This window comes from Takifugu rubripes, unplaced genomic scaffold (assembly GCF_901000725.2).
Source record: "Takifugu rubripes unplaced genomic scaffold, fTakRub1.2, whole genome shotgun sequence".
In the NCBI taxonomy this organism is placed as follows: domain Eukaryota; kingdom Metazoa; phylum Chordata; class Actinopteri; order Tetraodontiformes; family Tetraodontidae; genus Takifugu; species Takifugu rubripes.
The window spans coordinates 529,659-555,466 of NW_021821633.1; the positions used below are offsets into that span (position 1 = coordinate 529,659).

General features: G+C 56.5%; 1 protein-coding gene across 1 annotated transcript; it reads left to right on the forward strand.

The window, feature by feature from the left end:
- The first annotated feature begins 6,384 nt into the window (after nt 1-6,384).
- On the forward strand, nt 6,385-23,886 carry LOC105418299 (V-type proton ATPase subunit B, brain isoform). Its single transcript, XM_029831993.1, has 14 exons — nt 6,385-6,614; nt 14,842-14,897; nt 15,196-15,294; nt 16,487-16,580; nt 17,108-17,185; nt 17,564-17,703; nt 19,137-19,238; nt 20,046-20,143; nt 20,218-20,341; nt 22,224-22,374; nt 22,719-22,801; nt 22,874-22,978; nt 23,082-23,211; nt 23,288-23,886. The coding sequence occupies exons 1-14, from the start codon at nt 6,515-6,517 to the stop codon at nt 23,428-23,430; spliced, it is 1,503 nt and encodes a 500-aa protein (XP_029687853.1). The 5' UTR covers nt 6,385-6,514; the 3' UTR covers nt 23,431-23,886.
- The last annotated feature ends 1,922 nt before the right edge of the window (nt 23,887-25,808 follow it).

Sequence of the window (25,808 nt, forward strand, 5' to 3'; positions counted from 1 at the left end):
TGCACAGAGGGACGGAGGGACATTTCACGCAGGTCCCATTTAGGCGGTCGCCTCTTGACATCTAAAACCGGAGCAGAGCTGGATGAAACTGGACCCAGGATGTTAATTTGGCGTCTTCTGTGACCAGTCGCTTACGTCCACCCACCTGTCCCCTGTGAGCAACAACAGGTCTCCAGTTAATCTGAGGCTCGTTTAGTCCCCTTCAGGGGCAACTACAGGAACCCAGAGGAAAGACCCACGTCCCCAGGAGTCCACGCAGGAAGGCCTCTCTTCCTGCTACCTCCTCCGGCCGTGTGCCGCCCCCAGCCTGCGATCCCGCCACCTTTCAGTAGCAGCCCAACCAGATGCTGGTTTTCCATCCAAGGAATTCATCTAAAGGGCCTGGAAAAGATTAGCGTTAAGTTGCCGACCGGGCCTCTGGCCGTTGCCGTGGCGAGTGCAGGTGAGCTGAACACTGCTGAGGGCTGGCGGGGCCCCAACACCCACGGCTCTGCTGTCAGTCGTCACCACTTGGTGTGTGATCCAGACCCTTAGCTGCTGCGTCCTCAGTGTCGTGTCCTCCGTCTCCTCTGAGAGACAAATGACCGAAGAACACAGTCGGAGAGAAAACTGAGGCTCTTTTGTGAGCACATTCAAAGAAAGCAAGACTCCCTGCTGGGAAGGCCCTCGTTGGGGATCCACATTTACACTTCCTTCCTCCCTCTCCCCCCGACCTACGTCCAATTAGACTGTGTGTGTGTGTGTGTGTGTGTGTGTGTGTGTGTGTGTGTGTGTGGCAGAGAGAGGGTTCTTTGGTGAGAGTGTGTCTCGCGTCCACCCAGATGGACAGGGACGGACACCCAGCTGTCCCGGCTACAGACCACCAACCGCCGCTGGTGTTTAACCCTGAAGAAGCTTTAACATACCGACACATTTACAGAAGCTTCAGTGGCTTCCAGGTGTGAAGAGCTCTTTCCTTCCCCTGCTACAGCATCCACCACCTGCATCTACATACTTAGAGGGAATGTAGCCATGCCCCAATTACCCCAATTACCCTAATTACCCTAATTACCTGCCCACAATACATTCACATCTTTACTGCCTCGGAAATTCCCAGTTTCAAACATCAGCAAGCTCAAGAAGCAGAGAGAAGAACCCGGGTTGGGAGAAGGTCCCAGCGAGGGAGACAAGGTCGTGAGAGACGCCACAGTCCCGATCAGGAGGACAATAAGGTGGGACGAGTCTCCTGCGTGTCCACAGGTGGAATCACAGCGGTCGTCACTGTCAACAGAAACGCCATTAATCCGGTTATGAAACAAGCTGACCTTTGAAGTTCTAATCACCAGAGATGGGTAGACAGACCCGGAACAGGCAGACCTTCAGCGTCCCTCCTTTGGTCGTCCAACGTTGAGTGTCCCATCAGCTCCTCTTCATGCATGTTCCAATAAATGCTTGGTCGGCTCTCTATGAATGTTGGGCTGAAGGCTGCGGCCCAAGGACCCTTCCAGTGGGAAGATGAGGGCGAGCGTCCACATGAAGGGGGGCGTGATGATGAAGGCCTTTGTTGCTCTGCTGTGATGGAACCTCTCTGAAGGCCGAACTACATCAGCACAAGTGACCTGAGGTCGCGTTTCCACGAGACGCTGAGATGAGCAGGAAAATGTCCAAGGTAGGTCTCATGGAGCTGCTCCGCCTCTACAGAGCAAAGCAAAGTCTGGAAGCCCCCAGCTTCATCTTCATCATCCTCACTGTTGCGTCCGCAGTAACCTGGAGGCAGAGATTCAGAGAGCAGATCGGCCTTCAGCCTGGTGGTCATTGTTTCATTAGTTTCATTCATTTACATTATTCACACACACATACACGCACGCACGCACACATACACACATACACACATACATACATACATACATACATACATACATACACACATACATACATACATACACACATACACACACATATACACACGTATCTCTTCCCAGCTCTGCTCTCTTCTGGACACACATCTCAGGTGTTGATCCTGGATCTGCCGGAGCCACTCCTCCAGCTCGGGGGTCACTCTCAGACCCTGGTGACCACAGGGTCCACATATCCTTCTGTGGTTTGCACATTGCCTCACGAAGCACCTTGATGTGTGTCAGTGTGTTAAAAAACCAACAATAATTGGATTCCACACTGGTCCAACCTGAACCTGTGGAGCTGGTTGGACTCAGGTGAACGCAGTCTGCCTGAACCCTCACAAACCAGGGGAGGGTCATATGATCTCTGCCCGTAAAATCCTCTTAGTGGACTCGGGTTTGGCCTCGGGATCTGACACCACAGCCTTTGAGCACTGAGGGAAGCTGAAAACAGGCATCAGGTAACCCCGCAGGATCAAACCTGAAGTGTTTCTGGTGTTTTCTGATGTTTCTGGATCAAGACTTGGTGTGGGAGACAGACTCGGGTCCAGAAGGTGCTCTTCGTCCAGAGGAAAGTAGTACCCATCAGGGGGCAGGGCGTAGCTGCATCCATTACACTTGCCTCAACACTTGTGTCAGAACTTGACCAAGCGTTGCCACCTCAGTTCTGCTGCATCTGACGTGCCACATGAGCTTGATGTCACCGTGGGGCTGAAGCTCTGTGGCCACGGCAGCCCGATGCATCACTATTATGACACTTCATTGAGTAGATGGAAGATGTGATGAGTTGGTGGGAACTCCTAACCTCCTCATCACAAAGGAGTGGAGTGAAAACAGGGATGTTTAAAAGGGGAGCGCTGCTCCTGTAGGCAGGAGCCCTTCACCTGCATTAATTTGCTATTTTTTGCATGTGGGCTGAAATGTTTGAATGAGCTCTCTGGGGAAAGCGGTGAGCCTCAGCATGGCAGCACTGCCCACTTCAGTGTGTAGAGCTTTTCCACCATCACAGAGCTGCGCTTCATCTGCATGTGGCTGCCGGCGCGCTAGCGTTGCAGGGGTCACGGTTCAAAAACATCTTCACACAGTTGCTTCCAATTGATTGTGCAGACAAATGAAAGGCTAAAATATTAATAAACAGGAAGCACCGAGCTGCTCCTGCTATTAGCTGGACGATAAAGCTATCAAGTCATTTTTCTTGTCAGTCAGAGAGAAATAAAATAACAGAATTTATCAATCAAAATAAAAGAAAATGGAGGACAAGCAGGTCTGTCCAGGCCACCAGAATAACAGCCGCGACTCATGATGACTACGTTTTAAAGGCCAAAAACGGGCCAACAACGTTTTCTCACTAACCCACTGAGGCTAAATAGTGAACAGAGATGTGCACGACTAAGGGCATCTCACCAAGGTGATAGAGGTATAACGCATGGACTCTTCCTGCCACTGAAGACTGGCTCTGATCCCCAGAAGGAAATCCCTCTCGCTGGTCATATACATACATATATACACATATACGTACGTATGTCCCTTTACCCAGAATTCTGTAGGCTAGATGAAATAAATGGGTCTTGAAAGGAAACCTAACAGTCCTGGAGTTGTGAACCGGACCTGCTCGGTTCCTATTTCAGCTGTCGAACAGACCTTCGTGGTTGGGACAACAATACCGTCCGTTACGATAGGAGTTACGATAGGAGTTGACTTGTCCTGAACTCGTCCCCGTAAATGTTAAATCCTTGTGATTCACACAAACACTTTGGTGATTAAGGGGATGGAAGAAACGTGTTGACTATCAGCCGACTCCTCTTCAGGGTCATTTGCTTCTCCTATTGTTCAGTTGATTACTAGGTCAGCCAGTTAGGTCTGTGATCTCGTCTGTGCTTGGTTCTCTTCACCCTCCCTCATCAATCTAATCAGTCCTCACTTGTGTTACAACCCTGTGGATATAAAAGCTGACTTCCCTTCTCCCCATGCTTGTGTGGTCAAATCATGGAAATTTGTGGACCAACATTGTTCCCATGTGTTTGTTCTTAGAGTGACTTTGATTTTCTTTTCTTTGGCCGACAATTACTAGTGATTAGATGATCTGTGCTTGTGACTAATTTACTCTGACTGGCCTTGGCTTCAACCTTTGTTTAAACTTTTTATCTACTCTTTATTCTTGAGTCTATTCAACTTGTCAGTCCAACCACCCTTCATCTGCAAGCAAGAACAGCTGTTTGCAGTGACCAGGTGGTTTTAGAGGAAAGGCTTTGTCTTAACCTTCTTCTGCACTATGGAGCCGCGGTCACTGTCCTCAGCTGATGTGGATGATGTTTCGCCTCCCCCACAGGAGACTGAGTAGCCGAGCAGTAGCACTGGCACTTAGAAGGTGTTCATTTGGCAACAGGTACGACCTCAATTACATGAACTGTAGACAAGGTCTTGCTCTAGATCCAGAGTATTAGACGAGGTCTTGCTCTAGATCCAGAGTATTAGACGAGGTCTTGCTCTAGATCCAGAGTATCAGACAAGGCCTTGCTCTAGATCTTGAGTATTAGACAAGGCCTTGCTCTAGATCCAGAGTATCAGACAAGGCCTTGCTCTAGATCAGAATCAGAATCAGAATCAGAATCAGATTTATTGCCATTGTTCATGTAATACACAGTATTACACAAACTAGGAATTTGTCATGGTGTGACGCTGCGACATTCAACATAAAGAAGACCACACTAGAATAAGTTAAATAAAATAAAATAAGACAAAATAAGACATATATACATTATATACATAAATAGTAAGTGGTAAGAGGTATGTGGTAAGAAAGATCCAGAGTATCAGACAAGGCCTTGCTCTAGATCCAGAGTATCAGACAAGGCCTTGCTCTAGATCCAGAGTATCAGACAAGTTCTTGCTCTAGATCTTGAGTATTAGAGAAGGCCTTGCTCTAGATCCAGAGTATCAGACAAGGCCTTGCTCTAGATCCAGAGTATCAGACAAGTTCTTGCTCTAGATCTTGAGTATTAGACAAGGTCTTGCTCTAGATCCAGAGTATTAGATGAGGTCTTGCTCTAGATCCAGAGTATTAGATGAGGTCTTGCTCTAGATCCAGAGTATTAGACAAGGTCTTGCTCTCGATCTTGAATAATAGACAAGGCCTTGCTCTAGGTCCAGAGTAATAGACAAGGCCTTGCTCTAGGTCCAGAGTATTAGACGAGGTCTTGCTCTAGATCTTGAGTATCAGACATGGTCTTGCCCTAGATCCAGAGTAATAGATGAGGTCTTGCTTTAGATCCAGAGTATCAGACAAGGTCTTGCTCTAGATCCATAGTATCAGACAAGGTCTTGCTCTAGATCTTGAGTATCAGACATGGTCTTGCTCTAGGTCCAGAGTATTAGACGAGGCCTTGCTCTAGATCCATAGTATTAGACGAGGTCTTGCTCTAGATCCATAGTATTAGACGAGGTCTTGCTCTAGGTCCAGAGTAATAGATGAGGTCTTGCTTTAGATCCATAGTATCAGACAAGGTCTTGCTCTAGGTCCAGAGTATTAGACGAGGCCTTGCTCTAGATCCATAGTATTAGACGAGGTCTTGCTCTAGGTCCAGAGTAATAGATGAGGTCTTGCTTTAGATCTTTAAATTATGCTCTTTCTCCTGTCATTGCACTGAAAAAGTGAGCGTTTCTTCGGAATGCCAGTTGACTGGATGATTGATAAATCTTTACTTCAAGCATATACATAAAGTAAAGGACACTGACAGAAGATGAGACACACATGGATAGAAAATAGAAACCAACTAAAAGATTAGATTTGACATGCTTGGCGGGGAGTAGAAAGATAAAAAGGAGAGTATATAATCCCACACCTTGGCCTAAATGTTATTGTAAATCCTCATTTGAGGTTGAACCTGATCTCTATCATCTCTGGTGAGGACAATCATGTGGCTGTGGACGTCCCATGTCCTACGACCATACGAACCACACTCTCTCCAGTAAAAGCTGTCCTACACAAGCTAAAGGGAACAATAGTCCTGCGTTCGCCCAGTTACTGCTCGTGCACGTGTCTCTGGATGGTCACACTTCAGCTGAACTCTGTGGGGGGCGTGTGGGACAGAAGGACGTTGGCCAGCCTAAACCCCATCTCCAGATCATCTCAACGGGCTTGTTCCTTGTGTCTCAACAGGTAGAATAACATCTGTCCAGCTTCTGAGTCTGCTCACGTTCCACAACCTTGGCTCTGTTTTCACCCTGCTTGGAATTAGGACTTTTTAGTTCCAATCTGTCTAAATAGTGTCCAAGAACGCACTGTCCCTACCGAGCTAACCCTGAGAATGAGGATGTGATTATTCTTCATTCACTATTATTCATGGTATCCAGGATCTTAACCATCTGCACATTTATGGTTGCACGTTGACCAGAAAATTGCTTTTTGATTCAGTCCCATTAAATCACCTCTATTTCCTTTGCTCTGTTTGTTTGCTCTTTTGGCTACGTCATCTCCCCGTCTCACGCGCTCTTCCTTCTCAGCTCCGTGTGCACACTTCCGGTTCCCCTGTGTCATATGACCCTCGGTCTGTCGTTTTTGGCTACTCAGCGCGGTTGAGCTCTTGACCCAACAAATCTAACGTTAGTTTGCGTCTGTTTCGTGTCTTTTCCCGACGATGGCGACGCTGGTAGCGAACCGCACGCTGGACGTGAATGCGGGAGCCAGGACGCACACGCAAGCCGTGACCAGGAATTACATCTCCCAGCCCAGGCTAAGTGAGTAGCAGCTGGCTAAGAGGATGCTCCCTGTTATGGCGATATTTAAAGTAAGACGGTTGTCAAAAGCAGGAATGTCTCAGACCGTCGCGAAGGAGAAGAAGAACGATGGTTCTTCTTGTGCTGCCATGAAGCTTTTAACGCTGTTGCAGCTGCTTCCTGGAGCCGGGCAACAAAGTCCGGGCTGAAAAATTAGCGACGTTAAAATAGGAATTTGAGGTTCTGGCTGGGGAGGTCCTCTGTTGCTCCACGTTTGAAATGCTGTCTGTTCGACAGTGAAGTCAACTGTAGGTTTGTTTTTGTCAACCTCTGTTAGCATATTGCAACAGCTAATGGTAGACACGTTAATCAAATCCTTTATTATCAAGTCACAATTTTATCCAAACGCAAAAATGCATTTCTTGCTTAAAAACATTCCGTACAGTTAATTGAATGTACGGTTTCCACTATCATCGTTTTTGCACGGTTAGCGAGGCTGCAGGACCCTGAATGTCACCCTTGAAATGGGTTAGCTAGCGCTAGCAAGCGCCGCTAGCTGTCAGCTGACTGTTAGCAAGCGCCGCTAGCTGTCAGCTGACTGTTAGCAAGCGTCGCTAGCTGTCAGCTGACTGTTAGCAAGCGCCGCTAGCTGTCAGCTGACTCTGATGGAAGCAGCCAGGCCCAGAGCTGCTGGAGCCCCGCGGCTGCCGCCGCCGCTGCTGCTGCACACGCCGGCCTCCAAATGTTGCTGTTGTCGGTATCCTGGAGCTGTTGGCAGATTCCGGGCCCTCACGTGATCTGGTCACATGATTTTCCCTTTGACGTCACTATGGTGTCGTCAAAGGGAGCGTGTGCTCTGTGATCATGTAGAAAGAGTGCGTGATTTATGGATAAAGTGTGTTTAGATATTTTCATGCCTGATAAGAGACTGATGAGACAACTGTCCATGTCCTGTCCAGTAGTTGGAGCTTGGACAGACCAACAAGGACTCTGGGTCCGCGTGGACCTGGCCCTGTTGTCTCTGGACTTCCACGTCCTCCCTTGGTCCAAAGACAGGACGTTGTCCCCTGACTGACAGGAACGTGTCCCCTGACTGACGGGGAGTTGTCCCCTGACTGACGGGAACGTGTCCCCTGACTGACAGGGAGTTGTCCCCTGACTGACGGGGAGTTGTCCCCTGACTGACAGGAAGTTGTCCCCTGACTGACAGGAACGTGTCCCCTGACTGACGGGGAGTTGTCCCCTGACTGACGGGAACGTGTCCCCTGACTGACGGGAAGTTGTCCCCTGACTGACGGGAACGTGTCCCCTGACTGACAGGAACGTGTCCCTGACTGACAGGGAGTTGTCCCCTGACTGACGGGGAGTTGTCCCCTGACTGACAGGAACGTGTCCCCTGACTGACGGGGAGTTGTCCCCTGACTGACGGGGAGTTGTCCCCTGACTGATGGGAAGTTGTCCCCTGACTGACGGGGAGTTGTCCCCTGACTGACGGGAACGTGTCCCCTGAATGACGGGAAGTTGTCCCCTGACTGACGGGGAGTTGTCCCCTGACTGACGGGAACGTGTCCCCTGACTGACGGGAACGTGTCCCCTGACTGACGGGAAGTTGTCCCCTGACTGACGGGAACGTGTCCCCTGAATGACGGGAAGTTGTCCCCTGACTGACGGGGAGTTGTCCCCTGACTGACGGGGAGTTGTCCCCTGACTGACGGGGAGTTGTCCCCTGACTGACAGGAAGTTGTCCCTTAACTGACAGGAACGTGTCCCTTAACTGACAGGGAGTTGTCCCTTAACTGACAGGAACGTGTCCCTGACTGACAGGGAGTTGTCCCTTAACTGACAGGAACGTGTCCCTTAACTGACAGGGAGTTGTCCCTTAACTGACAGGAACGTGTCCCCTGACTGACGGGAACGTGTCCCCTGACTGACGGGAAGTTGTCCCCTGACTGACGGGAAGTTGTCCCCTGACTGACGGGGAGTTGTCCCCTGACTGACAGGAACGTGTCCCTGACTGACAGGGAGTTGTCCCCTGACTGACAGGAAGTTGTCCCTTAACTGACAGGAACGTGTCCCTTAACTGACAGGGAGTTGTCCCTTAACTGACAGGAACGTGTCCCTGACTGACAGGGAGTTGTCCCTTAACTGACAGGAACGTGTCCCTTAACTGACAGGGAGTTGTCCCTTAACTGACAGGAACGTGTCCCTGACTGACAGGAAGTTGTCCCTTAACTGACAGGAACGTGTCCCTTAACTGACAGGGAGTTGTCCCTTAACTGACAGGAACGTGTCCCCTGACTGACGGGAACGTGTCCCCTGACTGACGGGAAGTTGTCCCCTGACTGACGGGAAGTTGTCCCCTGACTGACGGGGAGTTGTCCCCTGACTGACAGGAACGTGTCCCTGACTGACAGGGAGTTGTCCCCTGACTGACAGGAAGTTGTCCCTTAACTGACAGGAACGTGTCCCTTAACTGACAGGGAGTTGTCCCTTAACTGACAGGAACGTGTCCCCTGACTGACGGGAACGTGTCCCCTGAATGACGGGAAGTTGACCCCTGAATGACGGGAAGTTGACCCCTGAATGACGGGAAGTTGTCCCCTGACTGACGGGGAGTTGTCCCCTGACTGACGGGAACGTGTCCCTGACTGACAGGGAGTTGTCCCCTGACTGACAGGAAGTTGTCCCCTGACTCCCCTGACTGACAGGGAGTTGTCCCCTGACTGACAGGAACGTGTCCCCTGACTGACGGGAACGTGTCCCCTGACTGACGGGGAGTTGTCCCCTGACTGACAGGAACGTGTCCCCTGACTGACGGGGAGTTGTCCCCTGACTGACGGGGAGTTGTCCCCTGACTGACAGGAACGTGTCCCCTGACTGACGGGGAGTTGTCCCCTGATTGACAGGAGGTTGTCCCCTAACCTCCGGACACTAGGTGGCGATGGCTGCATCTCTTGGCCAGCTCTGCGTTCAGCCCAGGAACCAGGAGAACCTCCCAGGTGCCTCCACATGCTGGAGGAGCCACCAAACAGATGGACCCAACGATGGTATCTGAGCGGCGTTGCCGTGGCGATTCCAGTCATGGCGTCTTAGACTGCCAGTATGTGGAAGGAAGGTGCGGCGACGTTCCGCCGCCACTCGGCAGCGTCTATAGGATCACGGTGTTTCGATGAGCTCTCGGTGGCGTCTTGAGTGACAGAGATGGAAACCAGGCACTTTTTGAAAAGCTACTTTTGCGACAGAGCAGAAAAATAAACAAAGATTTTCTCATCAGACCCAGTCTTTCCTTTTAAGAGGCCTTTGTCTCTCCCATGTCACATCCAACAAAAGCTATTAGCCTACGGAACGGCTGCTCTTTGTTTTAGAAGTGCATTCTGTCATTTACTGCTATGAAAGACACGGAGCAAGGCTCTATAGCGTGTGAAGATTTAATTAACGGTAATAATGTAGTCACGATAAACAAATGTCTCATCTGTCACCATGAAAATCATTTCTATAAAATCAATGTTATTTTTATAACACTTCTATAATCCACATTCTAATTAGGCTTAAGCTGCTGGCTTGTCACTGAAGAAAAGAGGCTGTGGGCGTTAGCGTCCTTTCATGCTGAACACCGAGGGCTGACACCGTCTCTGCTGCCGGAGCAGGAAGCAGCGTCCCTCCGGCGGGACGGGACGGGACGGGGCGGGCGTCCCTCCGACGGGGCGGGGCGGGGCGGGGCGGGCGTCCCTCTGACGGGGCGGGGCGGGGCGGGCATCCCTCTGGCGGGATTGGGTGGGCGTCACTCCGACGGGGCGGGGCGGGGCGGGCGTCCCTCCGACGGGGCGGGGCGGGGCGGGCGTCCCTCTGACGGGGCGGGGCGGGGCGGGCATCCCTCTGGCGGGATTGGGTGGGCGTCACTCCGACGGGGCGGGGCGGGGCGGGCGTCCCTCCGACGGGACGGGGTGAGCGTCCATCTGACGCGGGACGGGCGTCTCACACTCCAGGGTCGGTTCCTCTCCAACGGGTCCTTTATTTGGAGACGTTGACGAAGAGAAGTCGTCTGCACAGTGAGATTATGTAATGTAGTGTGTGTGTGTGTGTGCGTGTGTGTGTGTGTGTGTGTGTGTGTCTGTGTGTGCGCGCGCGCGCGCGCGCGTGTGCGAGACAGGGATTGGATGTCGTCAGGCGTTGGGCAGCACCTGTGTCCTGCACATCTCCTCCTGAGGACACAGGTGCTGCCCAACGGTGGTGCTCCCCTGTCAGCTCCTGTTGAGGGCCACCACTGGGCAGCACCTGTGTCCGTGGTGCTCCTCTGCGGGCTCCTGTTGAGGGCCACCACTGGGCAGCACCTGTGTCCGTGGTGCTCCTCTGCGGGCTCCTGTTGAGGGCCACCACTGGGCAGCACCTGTGTCCGTGGTGCTCCCCTGTCAGCTCCTGTTGAGGGCCACCACTGGGCAGCACCTGTGTCCGTGGTGCTCCTCTGCGGGCTCCTGTTGAGGGCCACCACTGGGCAGCACCTGTGTCCGTGGTGCTCCTCTGCGGGCTCCTGTTGAGGGCCACCACTGGGCAGCACCTGTGTCCGTGGTGCTCCCCTGTCAGCTCCTGTTGAGGGCCACCACTGGGCAGCACCTGTGTCCGTGGTGCTCCTCTGCGGGCTCCTGTTGAGAGCCACCTGTGGGCTCTTGGTCCTTCCTCACCACAGACATGGTGTTGGGTCCTCGGTGATGTAGGTCCCTCAGTCCCTCTGCAGTCATGTCATCTACCAGTGGAACGGTGGTTCCAAGATGGCCCCTGGTACCAGTCTTCAGTCCTGGGTGGTCCAGCTCCTGCTGGGTGTCCTTGCTCAACAGCGCCCCCAGTGCCTGGAGGTGATGGAGCACATCAAAGAGGTTTGGGCTTTGTCGTTGACCTGGAAGAGTTGTTTCTGTCTCCGTCCTTCTCATTTGGACCCCCCCCCACCCTGTAGGAGCGCCCCCCCCCATACTGTAGGAGCCCCCCCCACACTGTAGGAGCACCCCCCCGTAGGAGCACCCCCCCCATACTGTAGGAGCCCCCCCCACACAGACCCTGTAGGAGCCCCCCCATACTGTAGGAGCCCCCCCCCTGTAGGAGCACCCCCCCCATACTGTAGGAGCCTCCCCCCACCCTGTAGGAGCCCCCCCCCCACACACACCCTGTAGGAGCCCCCCCCATAATGTAGGAGCCCCCCACCACACACACCCTGTCGGAGCCCCCCCCCATACTGTCGGAGCCCCCCCATACTGTAGGAACCCCCCCCGTTGGAGCCCCCCACCATACTGTAGGAGCCCCCCCATACTGTAGGAGCCCCCCCCCCCACACACACCCTGTCGGAGCCCCCCCATACTGTCGGAGCTCCCCCCCGTAGGAGCCCCCCCCATACTGTAGGAGCGCCCCCATACTGTCGGAGCCCCCCCCCACACACCCTGTAGGAGCCCCCCCGTAGGAGCCCCCCCCCCCATACTGTCGGAGCCTCCCCCATACTGTAGGAGCCCCCCCCCACCCCGTAGGAGCCCCCCCCATACTGTAGGAGCCCCCCCCATACTGTCGGAGCCCCCCCCACCCCGTAGGAGCCCCCCCCATACTGTAGGAGCCCCCCCCCACACCCCGTAGGAGCCCCCCCCCCACCAACACCCTGTAGGAGCCCCCCCCATATCAATCAAACCAGTCCTTGAAACTCGTCTGCAGCTCCTGGTGCTGATGGACCGGAGCTGCAGACAGGTGGGCCCGGTCCTGCTCAAGGTTTCTGCCTGTGAGGACAGGTTTTCTTTGGGGGGGGGGGGGGTGCGGGGGTCTGCAGCAGACGTAGCGTTGATATGCTAAATGCTACGTTGAGCGGGCCGTGCTACGCTAGCACACAGCAGGTGATCAGGGCTCCGAGCGAGACAGTTGGACATTTGTCCCTGATTCCCTCGACCTGTGGCTGTGGAGCAGGAGGAGGAGCAGGAGGAGGATTACCAGCAACCTTATCCTGGGCCGGAGCCGCCGCTCCTCCGTCTGAGGCAATTAGCAATTAGCATGGCGGCGTCCAGGGGGGGCCTGGAAGTGGGGCTAAGGCGCCACGATTAGGCTGCACATCACGCTAGCGCTGCTTTGTAGTGCTCATTTATTGTCAGAATGATGATGCGGCCCCACCTCCACCGTCGCTCTGACCCCCCCCGCACACACACACACACACACACACACACACACACACACCTCCCCCCCCCCATTTCAGCTGAAAAATGTTTTGTGCTGGAATCCTCTGTGCCTCCTTTCTTCGGGCCCTGAATGGCTCTTTAGTATTTCACACCACGATGTCCTTCAGGGTGCAAGGTCAGGCTACCAAAACAGCTTCTAGTGGCGGATTAGGACCAATTAACATCTCTGCGCACAAAGGGCCCCGGCAGCTGAACGGGCCCGGGGCGACCCGCTCGCCTGTTCCACGCCGAGCCGGGGGACCGCCGCACTTGAGCTGAAGTAGCAAACGAGGGGTGGAGAAAGTTTTTTTTAAGCTAATAGAAAATGTTGCTACTTCACACCTCATGTATATACAGCCCATTGATCCGGCATTATCCTGGGAAAGACATGTGCAAACTTTTGTCCCTGGCTGGGCTTCCACACAAGCATGTCCAGGGGCCTTTGTGGACCGGCCTTTTGTCTCCAGCTTAGTGGGCTGTCAGCAAAATGGGCTTTCGGTCCAGCGGGGTACTTTCAGGACTGCTGGGGGTCTGGCAGGACAATAGCCATTCCCAGAGGGAACAGGTGGGACATATCAGGCAACATTATGGGGGACAATACTGTGGACTGTTGGACTTCACAAGTGGCCCGCAGGCTGGGAGAGCCACCAGGATCTTCCTGGAGCCTTACCGCACGCTCCATCACGTGGTCCTGTGTGGGGTGGGCGGGTGGGGGCCAGAGAACGCTCCCAGGGTGTCGGGTGCATTCGGACCCTGGCAGACATTCCCCCAGGGGGCCCCTGCACCCCTGCATCTGCTCGGTCTTCATCCGTCCCTGGCCCTCCTCTGGACGTGTCCGTAGCATCAAATGATCCAGCTCTGTCCCGTCCCCCCCCAGGACTGTTCATCTGTGGGCTCCAGCTCTGTCCCGTCCCCCCCCCCCCCCCCCCAGGACTGTTCATCTGTGGCTCCAGCTCTGGGTCCCGTCCCTCCCCCCAGGACTGTTCATCTGTGGGCTCCAGCTCTGTCCCGTCCCCCCCCCCCCAGGACTGTTCATCTGTGGCTCCAGCTCTGGGTCCCGTCCCCCCCCCCCCCCCCAGGACTCCAACACGGTGCCGCTCCAGCCACCAGCTTCTCCTTCAGTTCTGGAGAACTCTTCCAGACCACAACAAGATCTCTCTGATCTAGACCCCAGTCCTGGAGGGCCACGATCCGGCCGGGTTTTCTGAATGTATCCCACTGAATGTATTTTCATCCTGGTGGGACAGAAAACCCGTCCGGATGGTGGCCCCCCAGGACTGGGGGGTGACACATGTGAGGTGCTTGAAGCTCCAACACCTGAGCACCAGCCCACCTCCAGGTTCTAGAGGCCTAGACCCTTTTCCTGGTCTGATCACCATTTATTGGATTTATCATGATTGTTAGGGATTAGTGCTCAGTGATGTGTGTGTGTGTGTGTGTGTGTGTGTGTGTGTGTGTGTGTGTGAGTGTGTGTGTGTGAGAGTGTGTGTGTGAGAGAGTGAGAGTGTGTGAGTGTGAGAGTGTGTGTGAGAGTGTGACTGTGTGTGTGTGTGTGTGTGTGAGTGTGAGAGTGTGACTGTGTGTGTGTGTGTGTGTCCGTGTGTGTGAGTGAGTGTGTGTGTGTGTGTGTGTGTGTGTGTGTGTGTCCGTGTGTGTGAGTGAGTGTGTGTGTGTGTGTGTGTGTTCAGGCTCTACAGGGACGCTCAGACAGGTCTCCACAGCTTTCCTCTCTCGGTCCTTCTGTTGGTTTTGACTCCTTTCGTGGACACGAGGCTGGAGGGGCAGAAGGGGCAGATGACTGCTTCCATTCTTCCCCTCCGGGGCAGTTAAATGGACGGGCGAACTGCGGCTGCTCTATTTCCCTGACATTTGCCTGTCTTTGACATTTGTACCTGGAGAAGGTTAACTTGCAGCATTAAAGGTCACCTTGTGATTATGAAGAGTCCCACGTGTTGTGGCGTGTAAACGGATGCTTCCAGCCGCAGGAAGCAGCTGCAACATTGTAATTCCTGTCATTTTCCTGTGCTGTGGCCTTTTAATGAAGCATCAACTGTGCTTCCTTCTTCCAGCCTACTCCACCGTGTCGGGTGTTAATGGACCCTTGGTGATTCTGGATAATGTGAAGGTGAGGCCTGACATTTCTCCCTGCTAGCTTGCTAGCACTGTCGCTAGCTTGCTAGCACTGCAGTACCTGCAGAATGCTCGTGCACCGGCGTTCTGCCACCAGGAGGCGCTCTTAAAACTCTGACATTTGCTCCAAAGTGGACGGGGCGCCTTGTGTTGAAGCCATTTCGGATACAGAAGATGATGTCTGCGACGACATTGCTAAATCCACGCTAGCATGCATGTTTTCAGCTAGCATACCAGTGTGTTTTAGCATGCCCGCGCCCTGCGGCTCTGCTGACCTGGTCTCAATGATCTAGTTCCCCAGATACGCTGAGATCGTTCACCTGACTCTACCTGATGGGACCAAGCGGAGCGGGCAAGTTCTGGAGGTGATTGGAAGCAAGGCCGTGGTGCAGGTGAGACAACTTTGGAGGAAGGAACCGCGTCATTGTGGTGAAACCACCCAATTCTGGTTTGCTGTGGTCAAACCTCAATCTTGGGGCTCCAGCTGTGGCTCCAGCTGTGGCTCCAGCTGTGGGTCCAGCCAGGGCTCCAGCTGTGGCTCCAGCTGTGGGTCCAGCCAGGGCTCCAGCCGGGGCTCCAGCTGTGGGTCCAGCCAGGGCTCCAGCTGTGGGTCCAGCCGGGGCTCCAGCCGGGGCTCCAGCTGTGGGAGCAGCCAGGGCTCCAGCCGGGGCTCCAGCTGTGGGTCCAGCCAGGGCTCCAGCTGTGGGTCCAGCCGGGGCTCCAGCTGTGGGAGCAGCCAGGGCTCCAGCCGGGGCTCCAGCCGGGGCTCCAGCTGTGGGTCCAGCCAGGGCTCCAGCTGTGGGTCCAGCCGGGGCTCCAGCCGGGGCTCCAGCTGTGGGAGCAGCCAGGGCTCCAGCCGGGGCTCCAGCTGTGGGTCCAGCCAGGGCTCCAGCTGTGGGTCCAGCCGGGGCTCCAGCTGTGGGAGCAGCCAGGGCTCCAGCCAGGGCTCCAGCCAGGGCTCCAGCCAGGGCTCCAGCAGTGGCTCCAGCCAGGGCTCCAGCCAGGGCTCCAGCTGTGGGTCCAGCCGGGGCTCCAGCCGGGGCTCCAGCTGTGGGAGCAGCCAGGGCTCCAGCCGGGGCTCCAGCCAGGGCTCCAGCCGGGGCTCCAGCAGTGGGTCCAGCCAGGGCTCCAGCCGGGGCTCCAGCTGTGGGTCCAGCCGGGGCTCCAGCTGTGGGTCCAGCCAGGGCTCCAGCTGTGGGTCCAGCCGGGGCTCCAGCTGTGGGTCCAGCCAGGGCTCCAGCAGTGGGTCCAGCCAGGGCTCCAGCTGTGGCTCCAGCTGTGGGTCCAGCCAGGGCTCCAGCTGTGGGTCCAGCCAGGGCTCCAGCTGTGGGTCCAGCCAGGGCTCCAGCCGGGGCTCCAGCTGTGGGTCCAGCCAGGGCTCCAGCTGTGGGTCCAACCGGGGCTCCAACCGGGGCTCCAGCTGTGGGTCCAGCCAGGGCTCCAGCTGTGGGTCCAGCCAGGGCTCCAACCGGGGCTCCAGCTGTGGCTCCAGCCGGGGCTCCAGCTGGAGGACCAAGGGACAGGAAGAAGCTTTGTAGCTTGCTGTAATGTTACCACGTGCGTCTGTGTCCTGCCTGTGTGCAGGTGTTTGAAGGGACTTCAGGCATCGATGCCAAGAAGACGGCCTGTGAGTTCACAGGTGACATCCTGCGTACACCTGTGTCGGAGGACATGCTGGGTAAGGACTCCCTGCCACACGTCTAACCCGGCTCTGCTCCCACCTTCCTGTCTTTGTGAGGACACTTCCAATTCCCAAGCTGCTTTGTGGCGTCGCTGCCGTGCACGTGGGCGTGCATGTCCGCGTGCACGTGGGCGTGCCGCGACAGTAACGGCAGCGAGCTAGAGCCTTTCAAAGTGTAGAACCTAAATGGAAAATCTCAATCGGGGTGATTATCTCAATCCAGCACAAGGTTGTGAGCATCTGAGTGGCGGTGCCACGGGAGCCGCCTTTGTCTGGGGAGTATCATTAATTATGTCGCTACGTTTCGACTTATTTGTTCCTGATACTTGCACATTGAAGAAGAGCCATCAGAACCACTCTCGTCTGTTTAGGGTCTCACTGAACACACAATAGATCATTTAATTCGTTTCCTTTTCCTTGGAATCCCGTAATTATCTTTCAGGCCAACATTCATATTCAGCAGTGATGTATTGAATGAAAGAGACGATTTCTGCGCGCTCCCATTCAGCAACCGTCTCTTCCAGGGCGCGTCTTCAACGGCTCGGGGAAACCCATCGACCGCGGGCCCAGTGTTCTGGCCGAGGACTACCTGGACATCATGGGTAGGAACGGCCCGGAATGTTGTTGCAATGTTGCCTACAGGAGCAGAGGGAGAGGGGAGAAGGTTGTCTCCCCTGAGCAGTGTGTGGGCGGGGTAGGCGGGGTAGGCGGGGTAGGTGGGGTAGGCGGGGTAGGGGGGGTAGGCGGGGTAGGCGGGGTAGGCGGGGTAGGTGGGGTAGGCGGGGTAGGTGGGGTAGGCGGGGTAGGCGGGGTAGGGGGGGTAGGCGGGGTAGGCGGGGTAGGTGGGGTAACGCCACTGCTTGAGACCTGGGCCAGGTGGGCTAGGCCCCGACACCTGAACTCCTCACGCTCCTCCAGTCTGGGCTCCTCACCTTCAGCCTTCCACAGGTGGCTTGATTCCATCCGTTTGTTCCCACCAGGTCAGCCCATAAACCCTCAGTGCCGCATCTACCCCGAGGAGATGATCCAGACCGGAATCTCGGCCATCGATGGCATGAACAGCATCGCCAGAGGACAGAAGATCCCCATCTTCTCTGCTGCAGGGCTGCCTCATAATGAGGTGGGATTCCAACCTGCTGCTGACACTGAGAGCAAGTCCAAGTCCAGCTCACTAAAGTCCAAACAGTCCCTGAAACCCTTTTAACCGGAACACCTTGTCCTGGGCAGGACCATGCTGGAGACCTCCATAGTGAGGGAATGTAGCTCTAGCTGCTGCTGCTGTAGCTGCTGCTGCTGTTCTGCTGTACGGCTGCTGCTGTAGCTGCTGCTGCTGTAGCTGCTGCTGTAGCTGTAGCTGCTGCTGCTGTAGCTGCTGCTGTAGCTGCTGCTGCTGTAGCTGCTGCTGTAGCTGCTGCTGCTGCTGTAGCTGCTGCTGCTGTAGCTGCTGCTGCTGTAGCTGCTGCTGTAGCTGCTGTAGCTGCTGCTGTAGCTGCTGCTGTAGCTGCTGCTGTAGCTGCTGCTGTAGCTGCTGCTGCTGTAGCTGCTGCTGTAGCTGCTGCTGTAGCTGCTACTGTAGCTGCTGCTGCTGTAGCTGCTGCTGTAGCTGCTGCTGCTGTAGCTGCTGCTGTAGCTGCTGCTGCTGTAGCTGCTGCTGTAGCTGCTGCTGCTGTAGCTGCTGCTGCTGTAGCTGCTGCTGCTGTAGCTGCTGCTGCTGCTGCTGTAGCTGCTGCTGTAGCTGCTGCTGCTGTAGCTGCTGCTGTAGCTGCTGCTGCTGTAGCTGCTGCTGTAGCTGCTGTAGCTGCTGCTGCTGTAGCTGCTGCTGCCGTAGCAACACAGCACTTAAGCATACATTTGTTTAAGAGTGTAAAGTGGGGGTATAGAGCCAACAGAGCCGTCATGTGCTGACAGAACTCTCTAGAACGTGAGGGTGGCGGCTAAGCCGCGGCTTTAAGCCACTGAGGGAATCCAACCGGGAAACTTAATTGACCGTCAGGATGAGAGAAAGTCGTCCTTTTCCTTCCAGATGCACAAACACTGTTTTTATGTCAAAGGGCCCAATCTGCTCAGCATTAGCAAACATCTGCATCTGAGCCTCAGCACGTCGCTGCTCAGAGGTCAAGAAGTGGCTGGAAACATCCTTCATACACTCGACTCTTTGGAATCAGAATAGAACAGGTTTAACAATGATTCTAGACAGGAAAGGCCTGATCAAAGGTGGAATAAAGCATGACAATGACCTTGATGAACCTTAGCACACACACTCACACACCCTCACACACAGACACACACTCACTCACACACACACACACACTCACACACACACACTCTCTCTCACACACACAGACACACCCACTCTCACACACAGACACACTCACTCACACACACACACACACTCACACACACACACACACACTCACTCACACACACACACACTCACACACACACACTCTCTCTCACACACACAGACACACCCACTCTCACACACAGACACACTCTCTCTCACACACCCACCCTCTCACACACACCTTGACGACCCTCTCCCCTCTCTTCCAGATTGCTGCCCAGATCTGTCGACAGGCCGGGCTGGTGCAGAAGTCCAAGGATGTCCTGGACTACAGCGCTGACAACTTCGCCATCGTCTTTGCAGCCATGGGGGTGAGGAAGCCCCGCCCTCCCAGTTTGCACCCTCGACCCCGCCCTCCCCAGATCGCACCCTCGGCCCCCGCCCTCCCCAGATCGCACCCTCGACCCCGTCCTCCCCAGATCGCACCCTCGGCCCCGCCCTCCCAGTTTGCACCCTCGACCCCGCCCTCCCCAGATCGCACCCTCGGCCCCGCCCTCCCCAGATCGCACCCTCGACCCCGCCCTCCCCAGATCGCACCCTCGGCCCCGCCCTCCCCAGATCGCACCCTCGGCCCCGCCCTCCCAGTTTGCACCCTCGACCCCGCCCTCCCCAGATCGCACCCTCGACCCCGTCCTCCCCAGATCGCACCCTCGGCCCCGCCCTCCCCAGATCGCACGCTCGGCCCCGCCCTCCCCAGTTACCAACCTCCCACTCATCGCCCTGAACCCCATCACACCCAGTCTTTGTTTTCCTGCCCTCTTTTAAGATAATTTACCCTTTAAGTCCCTCTTTTACCCCCCAGCGGGGGGGACGCACTCACACACACACACTCACACACACTCATTTCACTTGCGAACCTTGACCCCTCCCTCCATCCTAACCCAGCTGGGTTTACCTGGCTGACAGGTTTAAAGCGTGTTATTGTTGTGGTTTAAACTCATGAATGGTTGTTTTAAAGCTCTATGTTTTTACAACCACAACACGAGACAAAGTTCTCAGGTAATAGTTGATCTAGAAATGGGATTTCCTGTTTCATGGGGACTTGCAAAGGCTCATGGGAGGAGGCTAAAGCTTGAGGGTTGGGTGAGCACCCAGGCTGACCTGAGCTCTGTCTCCAGGTCAACATGGAGACCGCTCGCTTCTTCAAGTCTGACTTCGAGGAGAACGGCTCTATGGACAACGTCTGCCTGTTTTTGAACTTGGCCAACGACCCCACGTAAGATCCCGGAGCCTTTCAGGTGAGCTTCTGCTCTTTGGTGTTAATAACCTGAATTGTCTTTGATCCTCCAGCATCGAGCGCATCATCACCCCTCGCCTGGCTCTGACAGCAGCGGAGTACCTGGCCTACCAGTGTGAGAAGCACGTCCTGGTCATCCTGACGGACATGAGCTCCTACGCTGAGGCTCTGAGAGAGGTACGCCATCTTTCTGAGATCAAAGCGAGATCAAAGGTCTGGCCCAGGGTCTCCTGGCAGGCTGCAGGTTGGGCTTTAGCCACCAACAGGCTCAGGGTCCAGAGCTGTGAGAGCCAGCTGTGACCCTGACCCTGTAACCCTGACCCTGTGACCCTAACCCTGACCCTGTGACCCTGTAACCCTAACCCTGACCCTGTAACCCTGACCCTGTCCCTGTAACCCTGACCCTGTAACCCTGTCCCTGTAACCCTGACCCTGTAACCCTAACCCTTTAACCCTGACCCTGTGACCCTAACCCTTTAACCCTGACCCTGTAACCCTGACCCTGTCCCTTTAACCCTGACCCTGTGACCCTAACCCTGACCCTGTGACCCTAACCCTTTAACCCTGACCCTGTGACCCTGACCCTGTCCCTTTAACCCTAACCCTTTAACCCTGACCCTGTGACCCTGACCCTGTAACCCTGACCCTGACCCTGTAACCCTGACCCTGTCCCTTTAACCCTAACCCTGTGACGCTGACCCTGGAACCCTGACCCTGTCCCTTTAACCCTGACCCTGTAACCCTGACCCTGTAACCCTGACCCTGACCCTGACCCTTTAACCCTGACCCTGTGACCCTGACCCTGTAACCCTGACCCTGTCCCTGTAACCCTAACCCTGACCCTGTAACCCTAACCCTGACCCTGTGACCCTGTAACCCTGACCCTGTAACCCTGACCCTGTAACCCTGACCCTGACCCTTTAACCCTGACCCTGTGACCCTGACCCTGTGACCCTGAACCTGTCCCTGTAACCCTAACCCTGACCCTTTAACCCTGTCCCTGTGACCCTGACCCTGTGACCCTAACCCATAAAGTCATGAAGCTGTTAGCTGCTGCTGCGGCTACGTTGCTGGTTAATTTGGTCTTTGAGCCACAGCAGGTGGCCCGTTGGACCCTGATGGTGGATCCTGAGCTCTGCAGACCCGGCAGGGCCCACTAGAGATGCGGTTCCTGGTCCCTACAGCACATCGTGAGCGTTTCCCTCCTCACTTCCTGCCTTTGAGGATCAAAGCTTCTGCGTTGTCTGATCCGTGCTGGGTGCTACCATGAAGATCAGTGTCTTTTATGGAGGCTCAGACCCCCCCAGGAAAGGGTCTCCTGGTTGTGGCTCAGACCCCCCAGGAAAGGGTCTCCTGGTTGTGGCTCAGACCCCCCAGGAAAGGGTCTCCTGGTTGTGGCTCAGACCCCCCAGGAAAGGGTCTCCTGGTTGTAGCTCAGACCCCCCAGGAAAGGGTCTCCTGGTTGTGGCTCAGACCTGGACTCACTGGTTATTCTGGGATGGCCTCCTCTCCCAGCCGGAGTGTGTTATGTGTCAGGATCTTTTCATGTTGTACAGTCAAGTCAACACAATTCAAGGTTGAGAATGGTGCATGTGCACGTGCGCTCCCTAACCTTGGCACGTGCACATGCACCATTGGTGTCTGAACTCGGGCTTTGCTTGAACGTGCACAAAGGCCCAGGACCACAATAAGGCTTAAGTCTGGTTCTTGGAATCTCACGTGAAGGTTGAGCTTTTAATTGAACGTGCGCTCCGCGAGTGTTTGTGGCCCCGTCAACCTGTGCACGTGAAGATGAAAGGATGTGCACGTGAAGATGAAAGGATGCTCTTTATTTCCTGTCCTTCTCTGAGGAGAAAGGGTTGGACTGTGTTCACAGCTCCCCCGGTGTTAGGAGCCGTAGTGAGAGACGTCGGGCGAGTCTGGATGACTTGATGCACCAGAGCGGAGGCGCCCGGTCCCCTCGCCCGGCCCCCTCGCCCGGTCCGCTGCGGCCCCCTCCAGCCCAGGTCTGAGCCCAGGTCTGATTCTGGTCCTCTTCCTCTCTGACTCCGCCCTGCAGGTCTCCGCTGCCCGGGAAGAGGTGCCGGGTCGTCGGGGCTTTCCTGGCTACATGTACACGGACCTGGCCACCATCTACGAGCGCGCGGGGCGTGTGGAGGGCAGGAACGGCTCCATCACCCAGATCCCCATCCTCACCATGCCCAACGACGGTGAGCGCCCTGCACGCACTGTTAAAAAGGACTCAAAAGCTCTTTCATTCCAATTATCAGAGAAGATCATCTGAAATGGAGCAGGGAGAGTGCTGTTACCATGGCAACCCCTGTAGAACTCCCCCCCCCCCTCCCTCCCTCCTAGTCAACCGGTTCAGCACGGCCGTCTCACATTAGGGTGGTCAGGCCGGGTGGGGAGGGACGGCCTTTAAAGATCTGGGCCAATCAGAGCAGATGTTCCTGCGGAGCCTTGAAGCCTCCATAAGGGCTGTGGAGCGTTGTGGAGGTCTGTGAGCAGCAGCCTCGTGGAGCTGATTCCCTGCTGGGTTCTTCTCCCTCCACAGACATCACCCATCCCATCCCCGACCTGACGGGCTACATCACGGAGGGGCAGGTCTACGTGGACCGGCAGCTGCACAACAGACAGGTCAGACAGCTGTGAGCACCAGCACCACCTTCTAAGATGAGATGAAGCAGCCGTGTCGTTCTCGCCCTCCAGATCTACCCCCCCATCAACGTGTTGCCGTCCCTGTCCCGTCTGATGAAGTCGGCCATTGGCGAGGGGATGACCAGGAAGGATCACGCCGACGTCTCCAACCAGCTGGTAACCAGTCCTCCAGCCCGGCGTCTGGTTGGGTGACGTTCATCCAGGAGGCTCAAATGCTCATCAGCCCTGGTGTGTGTGTGTGTGTGTGTGTCGTCTCCAGTACGCCTGTTATGCCATCGGTAAGGACGTCCAGGCCATGAAGGCTGTGGTCGGAGAGGAGGCCCTCACCTCCGATGACCTGCTCTACCTGGAGTTCCTCCAGAAGTTTGAGAAGAACTTCATTGCTCAGGGTAAGAACGTGATGCTGTGAGCCATGGTGTCTTCCGTGGGACGGGGTGTCCTGAGAAGCTGTCTCTGTCCCCGTAGGTCCCTATGACAACAGGACGGTGTATGAAACTCTGGACATCGGCTGGCAGCTGCTCCGCATCTTCCCCAAGGAGATGCTGAAGAGGATTCCCCAGAGCACCCTGTCGGAGTTCTACCCCAGGGAGTCCACCGGCCGCCACTAGCCGCTGCTCTGGGCCTCAGCCCGCCACCCTCGGCCCCCCATCTAACCCTAACCCTAACCCTAACCCTAACCCTAACCCTAACCCACCTGTAGAGTCTGGGTTCTCCTTCCCGTCGTCTTGTGGAGGGTCCAGTCCCAGCCCGGTTCAGTAGATGTACGCTAGCGTAGGACGTTGTGTGTTGCTGTTTTGTCTCCGTTGTTTGGAAAAGGTGGACATGCCGAGGCGTTTCCACTCCTTATTTATTTTGAGGCCCCCCCCCCCCCCCAGATCCACGGTCCTCTGCAGGTTCTACCACGTGCTCCCACCACGCCTGCAGAGGCCAGGTGGCGCTAGCGCGCGCTAGCATGTGCTAGCGTGCGTGTTGTGCTCACGTATCCTTAGGAATCGCCCCCGTGTCTGATTATTGCGCAACAATGACTTTGTGACAGTGTCTCTGAATAAATGAATAAATTATCTTTCTTGTGTCCACGTGTCCGTTTAATCGCGCTACAGTCATGTGACCGCTGAATGGTGAGGCCAGCGGCTCCTCCCAGAGCTTCCTGCTCACAGCTGGACCAGCCAGGCGGCTCCGGGTCCAGGACCAGGACCAGCTCTGGTCCCTGCTGAGTAGCTGGACCTTTGTCTTTGATCTGTGCTAATAACACGACAACCTGCTGCACGTGCACCACAGACCAGAACCAGAACAGACCAGAACCAGAACCACCGTCATCGTTGCTCCGTCCCCACGGACCAAAGACGCCTCTCAAATGTCTTCACACACGTCTCAAGTTTCCAGGACGATTTTCTTGATGGGATGAAGGCGGGCTGTTCTGACCGGCTGTTCTGACCGGCTGTTCTGACCGGCTGTTCTGACTGGTTCAGTAAGGCGGAGCAGGACAGAAGGTCCTACGAGCTAGCTTGCTACTGGAGCAGCCTGCCGACCGCCTGCTCCAGGCCTGCCGACCGCCTGCTCCAGGCCCGACCGCCTGCTCCAGGCCTGCCGACCGCCTGCTCCAGGCCCGACCGCCTGCTCCAGGCCTGCCGACCGCCTGCTCCGGGCCTGACCGGGCCTGCTCCGGGCCCGACCACCTGCTCCGGGCCCGACCGCGCCTGCTCCGGGCCCGACCGCCTGCTCCAGGCCTGCCGACCGCCTGCTCCAGGCCTGCCGACCGCCTGCTCCAGGCCTGACCGCCTGCTCCAGGCCTGCCGACCGCCTGCTCCAGGCCCGACCGCCTGCTCCGGGCCTGACCGCGCCTGCTCCGGGCCCGACCGCCTGCTGACCGCCTGCTCCGGACCTGACCACCTGCTCCGGGCCTGACCGCGCCTGCTCCGGGCCTGACTGCGCCTGCTCCGGGCCCGACCGCCTGCTGACCGCCTGCTCCGGACCTGACCGCCTGCTCCGGGGCTGACCGCGCCTGCTCCGGGCTCGACCGCCTGCTCCAGGCCCGACCACCTGCTCCGGGCCTGACCGCCTGCTCCAGGCCCGACCGCCTGCTGACCGCCTGCTCCGGGCCTGACCGCGCCTGCTCCGGGCCCGACCGCCTGCTCCAGGCCCGACCGCCTGCTGACCGCCTGCTCCGGGCCTGACCGCGCCTGCTCCGGGCCTGACCACCTGCTCCGGGCCTGACCGCGCCTGCTCCGGGCCCGACCGCCTGCTCCAGGCCCGACCGCCTGCTCCAGGCCCGACCGCCTGCTGACCGCCTGCTCCGGGCCTGCTCCGGGCCCGACCGCCTGCTCCGGGCCCGACCGCCTGCTGACCGCCTGCTCCGGGCCCGACCGCCTGCTCCGGGCCTGACCGCGCCTGCTCCGGGCCCGACCGCCTGCTGACCGCCTGCTCCGGGCCCGACCGCCTGCTGACCGCCTGCTCCAGGCCCGACCGCCTGCTCCGGGTCCGACCGCCTGCTCCAGGCCCGACCGCCTGCTCCGGGCCTGACCGCGCCTGCTCCGGGCCCGACCGCCTGCTGACCGCCTGCTCCAGGCCCGACCGCCTGCTCCGGGTCCGACCGCCTGCTCCAGGCCCGACCGCCTGCTCCAGGCCCGACCGCCTGCTCCGGGCTGATTATTCAGTCCTCCAGCAGCACCGGCTGCTGCTGCCAAGCAGCTGCATATTTGGACCTATTACGTGATTTCATAGCGCTTCCAAAATTGCTGCTATTCACAGGCAAGTGTTTTTTTTTTCGGGGGGGGGGGGGGGCAGGAAACCCGCCCCACACACATCAAAGCTTTTTCTATTGTCAGTGGCAAGGTTGATGACAACATGACCATTGTGTTCTGGTGCTAACGCCACAAAGGCATCTGCCCTCATCAAGGCTTCACGCCTGATGCAGATACAGTTTAATTTGCTGCTCGGCGGCGCCGCTGATACCATTATGGCGCCGGTGGCACGGGGGTAATCACTG

Bases quoted from the DNA above. Each gene is read 5' to 3' on its own strand.
- LOC105418299 (XM_029831993.1), top strand. From the start codon at position 6,515: ATGGCGACGCTGGTAGCGAACCGCACGCTGGACGTGAATGCGGGAGCC. The intron at 6,615-14,841 runs GTGAGTAGCAGC...TCCTTCTTCCAG, and splicing joins CATCTCCCAGCCCAGGCTAA to CCTACTCCACCGTGTCGGGT. The intron at 22,802-22,873 runs GTCAGACAGCTG...CTCGCCCTCCAG, and splicing joins GGCAGCTGCACAACAGACAG to ATCTACCCCCCCATCAACGT.